The 13,426-nt window shown below is 52.5% G+C and overlaps 1 protein-coding gene across 2 annotated transcripts in view; it reads right to left on the bottom strand.

Moving 5' to 3' along the window:
- The window catches only part of BIN3 (bridging integrator 3), a 44,448-nt gene that overhangs the window by 26,680 nt on the left and 4,342 nt on the right, over window positions 1-13,426 (bottom strand). Inside the window, exons 2-3 of one of the 2 annotated variants that reach the window (XM_041424908.1) lie at window positions 9,466-9,615; window positions 3,769-3,817 (exon numbers count right to left, since the gene is read on the bottom strand). Coding sequence is in view for 1 of the 2 variants with exons in the window: in XM_041424907.1 (XP_041280841.1) it covers window positions 3,769-3,817 (49 nt within the window). In the remaining variant the exon portion in view is untranslated. The remainder of the gene's footprint in view (window positions 1-3,768; window positions 3,818-9,465; window positions 9,616-13,426) is intronic. The other variant, XM_041424907.1, reaches the window with a different exon arrangement.

Here is a 13,426-nt window from a genome sequence, read left to right as displayed (position 1 = left end):
TCATCATCACCGCCCTGCTTATGAGGCAATGGAGCAAGACCGAAGCCAACAAAGAGATGGAAATGAGGGACTGTGAGGAACCTTCCTATCCCCCTGGGGTTCGTGTTTTTTTCCTGGAGGAGCAAGATGAGCTGATTTCTGCATCTTGCAGTGGTCTTAGCATCTTTGTGGATCTTGGGAAAAAGAGGGAAGTGTTTCCTTCTTCCTCTTCTCCAAAAAAAGTGAAACCCATAGAAATTAGAACTAAGATTTTCTGCTGAGCTTCTGCCACCCCATCAAGGATTTCAAGGTAAGTCCCATGGGCGAATATTCTGAGCCAGAGCTGCAGAGTACAGGTGGATCTGGGATGTCACAGACTCCACTCAGCAAGATCTCCACATCCCCATCCTGCAAGAAATCTTCCCAGAAAAATGGCAAAGGGAAAAAGGAGGCACCTCCCAACTGCAGAGACTAGTTTGGGCAGAAAAGATTGAAGGAAGAGAGTGAAAATGAGCAAAACTATTTAACTGGCGTCACCTGAATTCACCCCACCATTCCCATGACATTTACTCCACTGTTTTGGGATTTCCAGCTCGCTGGGGGAGCCCAATGGAAAGGTGCTGCAGTGGAATCCTGCTGCTCAGGGAGCTCCTCCGTCCGACTCCCCTGGGGAAGGCAGAGCTGCTGGGATGAGTCAAGGAAGGGAGGTTTGGCAGCTCAGGTCTCCACTCCCTGCCAAGCTGACTCAGGCCAGCAAGGAGGAGGAGGAGGGCGAGTGGTCTGAGTCAGCCCAGGCCAGAGCAGGGCCGAGGGAAGCAGGGAGGGAGGCGGGATCAAACCTCGCTGGGGGATGCAGGGCCGGCTCTGCTCCCCAGCTCCTGCCTGCTTGGATCATCCCGGCCCCGGTGAAGGGCAGGGAACAACCTGGGGGGACACAGGTGAACTTCAGCTGCAGCTGCAGGAGAGCTGGGGACACGAGACAGCTCCGACGGCAGCGCAGCCTCTGCTGGGAGCGGAGCTGTCCCGAGGGAGGGAAGAACATCTCTGCCATAAGAGGCTTCGTGGCTGAGCAATAAACATGGAGAGATATAATTCTAACAGGTTTAACTCCTATCACTGGGCATTAGTTTAATTGGGCTGCGGGCCCGTGGCCCTGCTGACAGCAGGTCCTCTCGGAGCATTAGATCCTCCCACCCGGCTCCCAGAGCCCGGTGACAGCTGCTCTTTTCAGGGAAGAGGAGGGGAGAGATTATGCTGTCTGGAATTGGATTTGCCCAGGTTAAGGTGGAAACAAAGCACAGCGATGTCTGGGGAGGGGGAGATCACCTCAGTTCACCAGCTGATATTTTCTACCGGGGTTTCCTTCTCCCTCAAGAGCTAAACTGTGGCTGACACCGTGCCCTTCTCCAAAGGATCACAAGCGAGTGGGCACAGGAGTCATGACTAATTCCTCGGCAGCCCAGGCAAATTGCTTTTCAGGACTACTCCCGGCCTAGATCTGACACCAGCCCCGGCACTGAGACAACAAAAAAGCCTCTCTGGCTCGCCGAGCCTCTCAGCAAAGCCACCCCCCTCTCCTGACTGCAGTCCCAGGCCTCATGGAGAGCCAAGGAAGTTACATCCTAACAAATGCTGCTTTTTTTTTTCTCCTTCCCCTTCACCCCCCTCTTTTGTGGTCCAGTCTCTGTGAGTGGGAGATCCTCTACCCACAACCACTTCCCTTCTGATGGGCTTGGGATGCAGCCCTGGAGATGCCACACCTTCCCACTTCCTGCAGCCCAACATCTGGAACATCCCAGCCCTTGGCTGCTGCTGCTGTTCCCCAATGCCTGCACAGATGGAGTGCCTCAGCCTGCAACTGGGAGGTAAATCTGGGGGCCTGCAGCTCAAAGCACACCACGGCACATGGAATGCCTGATCCTGGGGGATATCCGTGGTTTCCTGCCGTTTGTTCTGCTTTGAAGAGCTGCACTCTGTGCTGGGCGTGAAGTTCCAAGGTTTTGGCTTCCTGTTTTCTGCTTTCCTTGTATCTGGTGCCTGGAGAGCAACACCACCACCACCACCATCATCATCATCATCATCATCATTATCATTATAATCACTCCAGGGCAAGTGGAAGGGTTTTAGAAATCAACTTTGTTGACACTAAATCTTGTTCCTGGGGAGCTGAGGAAGGAAGGAAGGAAAAGGAAAAGGCCTGGAAAGGCTCTGGGTGCTGAATGAACCTCTGCCTGCCGGATATTCTGAGCTGTTCTATTTAATACACACACATGTATATATAAGCAAAGGCTGCCAACTGCTTCAGAACAGCACATTCCAGCAGCTCCGGGGAAGGGAAGATCTCAGAGGTGCCACCACTCATCTGCAGGGAGCCTGAGCACAGAGATGGCTGATTTTAGGGGAGAAAAACCTCTAAAACCTCTAAACCAGCAAGGAAATAGAATGTATTGAACTGGGATGTGAGAATGGGTGGGCTGGAGATGCCCAGCAGAGCTGGCCAAGACACCCAGAACTGCAGAGCAGTTGGTTCTTGCCCCAGCCTGGAAGGACATCGCTGTTGGGAGCACTGGGAAAGGCAAAATATTGTGGAGCAAGGAATGTGGGGGCTCCTGACACAAGCTGGGAGAGGTGTGAAGGGCTCAGGCTGGGCTGCCTCACCTGAGGGATCACAGGCAGCAGCACCTTGCTGGTGGATCACCAGCCCCTGGAAAAGGGCAGCTGAAAACATGGGAAAACCACGCAGGAATTTTACCAGTCCTCGTCTTCGTTGCCTGCCTGGCTTAAATTCTGTACTGACAGTTTGGAGCTGTTACAGAAAATTGCTGCTCCACGGCAGCAGACAACCACCAAATCCTTTAAAATAAAACATGACAATCAAGCCTTGAAGGGAGTGGTGGGATTAGCCCTCTGCCTCCAGGGAAAATGTCATGTCCCAAGGAGAAACTGCCCCACAAACACGGGTGCCCACGCATCCTGCGGAATTAGCTGGGTGTCCCGGAGAGGAAGGATCAGGGATGTCAGTCTGTGCAAGGGGATTAGGTCACCAAAGCCACCAGAGGGACAAGCTCTGCCCCACACAGCCTCCCAGGGCTCCCTTTTCAGAGCAGGTGCCCAGGTGAATTTTCAGGGCCAGCTCCTGGGAGGTTCCACAGCTTTTTTTTGGCACGGGACAAATGCAAAGCCAAGCTGCTTAAGAAGGGAAAATACCACAGCCAGCTGCAAGCAGCAGCACTTGGGGTAGGAGCCTCAAATCCACGGGAATACAAAATGCTTTTTTAATTTGCTTTTAAAGCAAATGCTGTGCAGCACAAATTAATTCACGCCCGAGCACTAAGCATCTCAGCTTATAAGCCTTTCTTTGGAAACAGTTATATTCAGCGATCTGAACCACTCCTCCTCCTCCATCTGCTCCGAAAGGATGAACAAACAAGCCATTGCTGAAAGAAGGAAGGAAGGAAGGAAGGAAGCAAACCCGTTCAGCCATCTCCGAGGAAAACTGTGCCAGACCAAGAGAGCTCTTGTCCCCCACCCCGCACACACACACACCCCACTCCCAAAAAATAAAAAAAATTATAATTTCAACAGATCCCAAACCAAAATATTCTGCCTGCATGGGGCTCCCCCTCGCTCCTCGCACGAGGAGCCGAGCGCTGGTCACACGCGGCAACAGGTTCTGCTGCTCCAGCTCCCTCCCACACGCTGCAAAATGGGACGAGTCAAAGTGCTGGCTTGACTCATCAGCCACATGATCCAAGGCTGGAGCTAAAAAGGGGGAACTGGTTTACTCACTGTCTTGGGTACAATCTGTTTCTTGGGCTGCCCGATCTTGAACGGGATCCTGGAAAAGAGAGAGGAGAAGGGAATGTGTGAGCAGCGCTGATGCTGGGCCCAGGCTGGGGGTGGGTTTGGGGGCAGCAGGGGGTGTCCCGGGGTGGCAGCCCCTCATTCCAGGCACTGTGCACCCCCTGGAGAGGGAAAGGGTGGGAGAGAGTGTGGAGAGACTTCTCAGCATTCCAGAGGGGCAGCTCTCTGATCTCTGCTCGGTGACAGCGACAGGAGCCAGGGAACGGCTGGAGCTGCGCCAAGGCAGAGTCAGGTTGGATTTTAGGGAAAGATTCCTCCCCCAAAGGCTGCAAGAAGCACTGGGAAAGCTCTCCAGGGAAGGGTCACAGCCCCGAGGCTGCCAGAGCTCCAGGAGTGTTTGGACAACACTCCCAGGGATGCACAGGGTGGGATTTTGGGGTGTCTGTGCAGGGCCAGGGGCTGGGCTGGGTGGTCCTTGCGGGTCCCTTTGGTTCTCCCAGAGCCAGTGCCACCCCTGAGGTCAGCCCCTCCAGCCTCCCTCCAGCCCAAAGCAAGGCAAGGATGCTCCACAGACAGCTGAAGAACCCGCTCTGTTTCAAACCAAATCTGCTGGGGAGGATAAAATAATACTAAAAAAACTCCCAAACAAAGCCTGTAAATATTTAGAAAGAGGATATTAAAAAAAGCAACAACCCAGTGTCTGGAGCTGCGAGCTGCTTCAAAGGATTCCTCTGCTCCAACAGCTGGAGGAGAGGCTCACCTGCCAGCACAGCCTTCATTCTTAAAATCCCTAATTCCCAGGAAAATCTGGGTTACCTGAATGAGAAGAGTACTCTAAATAAATTACACAACATATGTAAGGGTGGCTGGGTCAGCTGGGAGCAGCCACGCAGGCAGCCTGAAAATAATTGGATTTCTTTCACCTATCAGTATAATGAAAATCCAGGAATACAACTGCTGTTGTCAATGGATTTAATTAAGTTAAAGAGGTGCTGCTTGGTTAAAGCATCTCAGCCAAAATCTCCCAATGTTTTCTGGGTTGTGATGCTTTAAATAAATAGAAAAAATTGAGGTCATAATGATATTCAAGTGGTTTTTTGCCAAAGATGTTTCACCTACAGCTCAGCTCCATCCCATTGCATTCCAATGGAATCTTCCACTTCCAATTTCCCATCCCAAATCTGCACCAGCAGCTTCTGGGAAAGTGTCTGAGTCCTCTCCTGAGAACTTGGACTGGACCAGCCCAAATTCTCATGCTGCTGCACAAAACTTGAGATAAAACCATGGCTTTTGGGACTGCGTTGCTGCCTCCCAGTCTGGCTTTTCCCACTGCTGATTTTCCATTTGCTTCCCACCAGCTCCACTTCCAAGTCCCCAGCACTGCTCCATCCAACAGCTGGACCCTCAAGAAATATTTTTACCAGTGTAACCTGCCATAAAATCCAACTGTGTGCAACAGGAGAAGGAGTTTGCAATGGAAGAACGGGCGGGACGAAGCAAAAAACCCCGATTATCCAAACTGCAAACCTTGCTCTTCCCACTTTTCCCGCTGTTTTCAAACCAAGGCTGTAATTACCCACCGGGAATAATCCAGGGCTGCACCCCCCGTGACCCTCCCTGAGCAGCTCTGGAGCCAACCTGAGTCACCAGGTTTAAATTTAAATTTTTTTTCGGGAGAACTTCCTGTTTATGGTTCTCCGCCAGGACCGGTGTAATTTTGGGTTTAACCCTTTCCAGCTCCTGTGGCAGTGTGAATCACCCTTCTTTTATAAACAAACACCACTCTGCTGTATAATTTCCCTGTCAATAACTGGGGGTGTGGTGCCTTACAGGAAGAAAACAAAAATATATGGATTTTTTTCCTTTGTGTTTTCCTCTGTGGGTCAAATATAAACCAAAATGAGGCACCTCCCGCCTGCCATCCGCAGCCAGGTGCTGTCACTTGATGTTTTTGGAAGTGATGGCACCAACTTGGTGGTGAAAGGATAAAAAAAAATGAGGATTTTACTCAAGGGAGCGTTATCCCACTTAAAACCAGTTTGCCATTCTCTGGCAGGGCGGGAACAAGCAGGGAGCTGGAGCCAGGTTGGTTCCAAGTGGGAAAGGACAATTAAAAAGGTGATTAAGGAATTACCTGTGCACAACCTGCCCCTCTGGGGGACACAGAGAGCACCCCAAAGTGGTGTTGTCCACTGGAAAAATGGTTCAATCCAGGGAGTTTGGTACCAAGAGGGATGTGGGGTAGGAAAAGCTGGTTGGGGATCAGAGCAGGGAAGGGAAGGCAGAGGGAGCACAGGGGGTCCTGCTCCATCCTCACCCCACCACGGAGGGCAAGGAACCCCAAAAATCCCTTTTCTTCTCCCAGAAACAAAGCGAAGTCAGTAGAACTGCAAATCTCCCATGCAGCAGTAAATATCTCTATCAGCATTGTGATGCCACTTGGTAATTATGTCTGTCTCAGTAAAACCTCTAAAAAATAACCCTGTGCAAGTCAGGTCTGTTCCTCAATTATTGGAGGTTTTTTGTTCTATTTTACAGTTTTACATAATTTTCCTGGTTTTTAAATCACTGCCTTTTAATATGATTCTCTGGGAGGGTGGTGGGGGGGGGGGGAAGATGGGTGAGCAGGAAAGAAAGAAAGAAGGAAGAAAAAAAAGATGAAAAGTATGGATTTTATTGAAGCTTTTAAACCAAATGGATTCACCCCACGCCTCAAAACTGCTGCTGGCACCGAAGTTTTGTCCCTCTGGGAGTTGTGTCCCTGCCTGCAAAATTGTGGGGGGACAAAGTGCAGCTGCCACAGCAACATCACAACCATTTGCTTCAAAATTGAGAGGTTTTTGGTTTTTTTTGTGGTTAGGAAATGCATGATGGGGATAATACAAATAAACTGGGGGCAGGTGGATCCTTATCCATCACTGCCATGAATTCCACGGATCTCCCTGGTACCTTCAAAGCTGAGCCTGGCTCTACAAACACCAAAGAAAAACCAGAATCGGTGCTGCTTTTTTTTTTTTCTATTTTTTTTTTTTTCCTGATGTCTCGTTTCTGCTGAGCGAGAGAAAGCTGGGGTTGTGTTTGGGGTGTGAAATCCCTTGAAATCCCGTTCCTGAAGAGCCGAGCGCGCTGAGTCACAGCCAGAGCGTTCCCAGCCCGCGGGGCTGGGGGAGCATCCCGGCCCCTCGCAGCCCCCTCCCTGGGAGGGCACCTGGAGTTTGGGAAAGCAGCAGGGTTCAGGGGGGAGGGAGGAGGGTGAAACACTGCAGGGAGAGGGTGGGAAGAGCTTAAAGTAAGGAAAAAAGTGTGGGTGGAGAGAATCCTGCGAGCTCTACTCGGGGATGCTCAGGAACCCCAGGGAGGGGAAGGTGGGAGAAGCTGTGGCTGATTTTCTCTGAAGTTTCCCCAGCAATCTCATCTATTTACTTGACTTTTCCATGTGCAAACGCAGGGCCACACACACCAAAGCAGTTAATTCTCCTCTGGATGCACAGGAGAGTTGGAAACAAACCTCCCAGGCAGGGGGGGGATACAGCTCCATGAGGTCTGTGGGGAGCTGCAGCTTAAAACACGGAGCTCCCCCTCCCACTGCCCAGCAGTCCCCTGGAAGGCAGGAATTGCCAGCGGGAATCACTCAATCCTTGCTAAATCAGGGAGGAATGATCCTTCCCCAGGGTGGACATCACACCTTGGCATCACCCCTGGCCGTGGGGAGCTGGCATGGAGCTCAGAGAGTGCCCAGGGGATAAATTCCCTGTGGGATTTGATTTTTTTTCCCAGCTCATTCCAGCTCAACACGGCTTTGCCACCCCTAATCAGGCCCCAGAAGACCCTTGGCAGATAAGCAAGGGATAAACACCAAATATTTTCACCCACAGCTGATAAAATGCTCTCCCTGGGGATGCTGAGCTGCCAGGCAGGGATTGGGAAGGGAGGGAAGGATGGACAGATGGACGGACAGGCAGGGATGGGGACAGCAGAGGCTGGGGCAGTTTGGATGTTAATTAATTTGGGAAAAGTGACACTGAGCCTCTGAATTCAATATTCCTGCCCCAGGTGGGCACGAGTGGCGTTTGCAGGGGACCCACAGGTCCCGCTTCGGTATGAACTGGTGGCCAAAACTGGTTTTTACTGGTACCACTGCCAGACCACCAACTAAACCCATGTTTTGTGGGAAGTGCCCGCTTCCCGTGGAAAGTTTCAGGGTTTTTTTTTCCTTTTTCTCTCTCTCTCATTGAAACCCCAAGCGCCAGCATAGCCTGGATGCCCGCCAGAGCTTCTCACTCTTTGAATTTCCACCAAAAATCTCAATTCCTTCACCGGAAAGAAACCTCTCTGTGCCTGCAGGCAGGAGGATGACACCCAGCCTCCCGCGCTGCCAGGGTGACCCCGACCCTCCGAGCCTGGTTTTCCCCAGGATTTTGGCATGCTGGATGATGAGGGATCCTGCAAAACCATCCCTTTACACCTGATCCTCTGCGCAGACAAAAATCATCCTAAAGCTACCAGAGAAATTGGGTCCTTCCCTGAGCCTTTCCCTTTGGAAGCTGCTGGCTTGGGAATGGATTCAGCTGCATCCAGAAAAGCTGCCTGGTCATGGGATCAGCTGCCACCCCAGAGGGATCAAAGAGTTCCTGCAAACCCCAACAGGAAGGTCGGGAGCACTCCAGGAAGGATGTGAACCTTCACTTTCCCACTCTGCTACGGAGTGAACTTGGTTGAGCTTCTCCTCCCTCTCCGCTTGGGTGAAGCTTCCCTGAGGGATGGAGGTGTTAGGGAAGGACTTTTCCACGACAGGGAAAAGCCAGGAAGTTCAAAGGAAGCTGAGAGGGCTTTGCCGAGCAGCATTCCTGAGTCTCACGCCAGCCTGCACAAGGAGAGGGAACACAGAGCATCAAAATCCTGGAAACCTGCATTGGGCTCCCTAAAAACACCCAAAGGTGCAAATCCCCGGCCAGGAGGGGATGCCAGCCGTGCCCAGGTGAGCCAGGCAGGAGGGCAGGCTCAGGTTGGGTGTGAATCTCCCGGATGCCTCCTCGCTGTGCTCCCGGCGTGTCCATGGAAACCGCAGGCACCGTCCCACCCCGCTCCCCCCTCCCAGGAACTCATGGCAACCGCTCCAAACACAGCGCGGAGGCAAAAAAAAAAAAAAAGAGGAAAAAAAAAAGGGAAAAAAAATTATTCCAACGGATCACAAACAGCTTCTGTCGAGGGAGACTCTGCGCCAAATCCCCGTTTGGGTGCTCTCCTCGTGGAGATGAGAGGGGAGGTCACGGGGTGGGGACAGGAGGGATGTGGGGATGGGATCCCTGGGGAATGAACGCGCCCGTGCCGCAGGTGAGCGCTCCCACCTGGATTTCAGCCCCATCCCCGGGAACCTGGAGGCTGTGAGCCACGCAGGGATGTCAGGGTGACTGCAGCGGGGGGAGAATGAAAGAGAGGTGTAAAAAGAGGCAAAGAAAGAGGTGTAAACATCGATTTTCTGGATTTTAGGTCAGGCCAGGGAAGACAAGGCACCTTCCTGAAGTTTGGCAGTGGAGGGATGAGCCCCTGGGAGCAGGTCCCTCTGCATCCTGCACGGAGCTAGGCACGGTGTCAGTGTTAAGCAAATCAAAAATAATGTCAGAATCCTCTCTCCCACCCATTCCAAGAGGAGCATGAAAAAAATAATGATATTTTACTCACCCATCAAAAGAAAATTACTCACGCCAGGCGCGTGGGCGAGCAGAATTTTGCAGGGCTGTTTTAGGCCCTGACTATGCTACAAAAATATCCATTTTAAGCACGGTTGTGAAACACGGTTGTGGCTCAACCGGAGCACTGGGTTGGAGCTACCTGGACAAAACAGGTGGAAAAATGAACAATTAAGGAATAACCACTCCGAGGCCTGTGATGGTGGCAGGGGAGGTGGCAGGTGGCACTTCCCAGCTGCTCCACCCCGGGAAATGCCCGGCTGGCGCTCCAGTTTCACCACGATAAAAACTTTGGGATGTGCAAAGCACCTTGAACAGGTGCTCCAGGTAACAGGGAGGTGTTTGGGAGCCTCACTCACTGCTCTGGTATCCACTTGCTTCATCCCAGTTAATTTTATCCCGTGCTCATCTCCCGATCCCAGTATCACTGAAACCTGCAGGGAAGGGGAGCGCTGCCATCGGCCACGTGGGGCTCCAAAAAACATCAATATTGATTCAGAGGGAAGAAAACAGAGCCCGGGGCTGGGTGTGCATCGCTCCTGCCCAGCGCGGCCACGGCTCCAAAACAGGGAAAATACTGGAATAACCAACAACCTGGGCAAATCCATAACAGGGAAAACAACAGGAATAACCAACAACCTGGGCAAATCCATAACAGGGAAAACAACAGGAATAACCAACAACCTGGGCAAATCCTTAATGTGGAAAACACTGGGAATAACCAACAACCTGGGCAAATCCTTAATGTGGAAAACACTGGGAATAACCAACAACCTGGGCAAATCCATAACAGGGAAAATAACAGGAATAACCAACAACCTGGGCAAATCCATAACAGGGAAAACAACAGGAATAACCAACAATCTGGGCAAATCCTTAATGTGGAAAACACTGGGAATAACCAACAACCCGTGCAAATCCATAATGTGGAAACCCCAGGAATAACCAACAACCTGTGCAAATCCATAAAACAGAAAACATGGGGAATAACCAACAACCTGGGCAAATCCTTAATGTGGAAAACACTGGGAATAACCAACAACCTGGGCAAATCCATAACAGGGAAAATAACAGGAATAACCAACAACCTGGGCAAATCCATAACAGGGAAAACAACAGGAATAACCAACAACCTGGGCAAATCCATAACAGGGAAAATAACAGGAATAACCAACAACCTGGGCAAATCCATAACAGGGAAAACAACAGGAATAACCAACAACCTGTGCAAATCCATAAAACAGAAAACATTAGGAATAACCAACAACCTGTGCAAATCCATAATGTGGAAACACCAGGAATAACCAACAACCTGGGCAAATCCATAACAGGGAAAACAACAGGAATAACCAACAACCTGTGCAAATCCATAACAGGGAAAATACCAGGAATAACCAACAACCTGTGCAAATCCATAATGTGGAAAACACTGGGAATAATCAACAACCTGTGCAAATCCATAATGTGGAAAACATTGGGAATAACCAACAACCCCACTTTGAAGCTGCGCAAACCCATCCAGCCTCCCATCCTGTGGGAGAGACAAACAAGATCCCCTTTTCCCTGTGGGAATTCACCTGGGGGGGAGTGGGAAATCGGAGCAGGGATGTTTGGGAGTCTGGTTATGAGGTTTGGTTCAATGCAGTCTCAGGAACTTTAAAAAAGACTTTATAAAGTCAAAAATGAGGCACGTGGGGCAGTAAGGGGATGATCCAGTAAAATCCAGCAATCCATTCTCTTTATTTTTAGGAGTGCTGGTCAAGGGAATCATTGGATTGCACATGAGGAAGAGGGAGATGAGGATGCTCCAAGAGATCCCAATGCCTAAAGGAAGCCATGGAGCGTAGCCAGGATTCCAAAAACATCTCAGCTGTCCATGCAAGGCTAGAAAGGCAGAGCTGCCTCACTGCCTGGGTGCAGGAATCAGGAATTTGGGGATTTAATCCAGGCTCTATCATCAGCAGGAGCTCTCTGGAACAGCTCTCCTGTGCTGGTACAAGGGTCATCACTGTGCTCTTGGGAGTGACCCCTGTGTTCCAGGGAGCATTCCCTGCGCTCCTGGGAGCATTCCCTGTGCTCCAAGGAGCATTTCCCATGTTCCAGGGAGCATTCCCTGTGCTCCTGGGAGCATTCCCTGTGTTCCAGGAACATTCCCCGTGTTCCAGGAGCATTCCCAGCCCTCATGTAGCACAGAGAACTCACAAGGAGCAAGGGATGGCCCAGGATTAACTCCACACCACTCAACAAAGCAGCAACCTGCCAACAGCCTTTAAATCTCTGGGGATTTCCCTTACAAAAAAATTAAGGATATGAGTGCTCAGGAGCCAAAATGGTGGCAATTTATGCAACCTCCCAGCTCTGCAAAACAATGCTGAGGACAAAGCTCCATCCTCTTCCTCAGCTGCAGCATCCAAGCCTGGAAAAAGAGGGATCAACCAAGGACTAATGGCACCCAACGCCAGAGAGACGCACGTGGAAGCTGAGCAGAGTCCCTGCTTCCCTGAGGGAAATGAATTTGTAGAGCATTTTTAAAGCTTAATAGAAAGTTCACATAGTGTATAACCCAACGCTTTCCAAAGCAGCCAGGGCTGGAACAAAGCTCTCCCTCCCCGGAGCGATGCCAGGGCCGGACGTGCCTCGCTGTGACATTTCAGCAGCGGGGCACGACCCCACGTGTGTCAGCGCTGCCATGGACGTCAGCCGGGCCCCGCAGCCGTGAATGGCCCGATTGATGCCGGGAGGGCAGCCCGGGAGGGAGCCGGGCTGAGGGCAGCCCCGGGAAGGAACCGGGCTGAGGGCAGCCCCGGGAGGGAGCCGGGATGAGGGCAGCCCCGGGAGGGAGCCGGGCTGAGGGCAGCCCCGGGAGGGAGCACCCAGGAGGGCAGCCCCGGGAGGGAGCCGGGATGAGGGCAGCCCCGGGAGGGAGCACCCAGGAGGGCAGCCCGGGAGGGAGCCGGGATGAGGGCAGCCCGGGAGGGAGCCGGGATGAGGGCACACACACACCCAGGGCTGCACTGAGGTTACACGCTCAGGGCCGGACTGAGAGCACACGTCCATGGCTGCACTGAGGGCACACGTCCATGGCTGGACTGAGGGTGCACACACACAGGGCCGGACTGAGGGCGCACGTCCATGGCTGCACTGAGAGCACACACACACACACACAGGGCCGGATTGAGAGCACACGTCCATGGCTGCACTGAGGGCACATGTCCATGGCTGGACTGAGGGCGCACGTCCATGGCTGCACTGACGGCACACACACAGGGCCGGACTGAGGGCACACGTCCATGGCTGTACTGAGGGCACACACACACAGGGCCAGACTGAGGCACACACACAAACACACACACAGGGCCGGACTGAGGGCACACATCCATGGGCAGACTGAGGGCACACACAGGGCCGGACTGAGGGCACACATCCATGGCCAGACTGAGGGCACACACAGGGCCGGACTGAGGGCACACATCCATGGCTGCACTGAGGGCACACACACACACACACACCCAGGGCCTGACTGAGGGCACACTCACACACACACAGGGCCGGACTGAGGGGGCACACACACACACACACAGGGCCGGACGGAGGGCACATGTCCATGGCTGCACTGAGGGCACACACACACACACAGGGCCGGACTGAGGGCACACACACACACACACACACAGGGCAAGACTGAGGGCACACACACACAGGGCAAGACTGAGGGCACACACACAAACACACACACAGGGCCGGACTGAGGGCACACACACAAACACACACACAGGGCAAGACTGAGGGCACACACACAAACACACACACAGGGCCGGACTGAGGGCACACATCCATGGCCAGACTGAGGGCACACACAGGGCCGGACTGAGGGCACACATCCATGGCTGCACTGATTTCACACACACACACACACACCCAGCGACTGACTGAGGGGGCACGCGCGCACACAG

This window comes from Onychostruthus taczanowskii, unplaced genomic scaffold (assembly GCF_017590055.1).
Source record: "Onychostruthus taczanowskii isolate IOZ18803 unplaced genomic scaffold, ASM1759005v1 scaffold84, whole genome shotgun sequence".
NCBI classification, from domain to species: domain Eukaryota; kingdom Metazoa; phylum Chordata; class Aves; order Passeriformes; family Passeridae; genus Onychostruthus; species Onychostruthus taczanowskii.
This window is presented reverse-complemented; position numbering and strand designations above follow the sequence as displayed.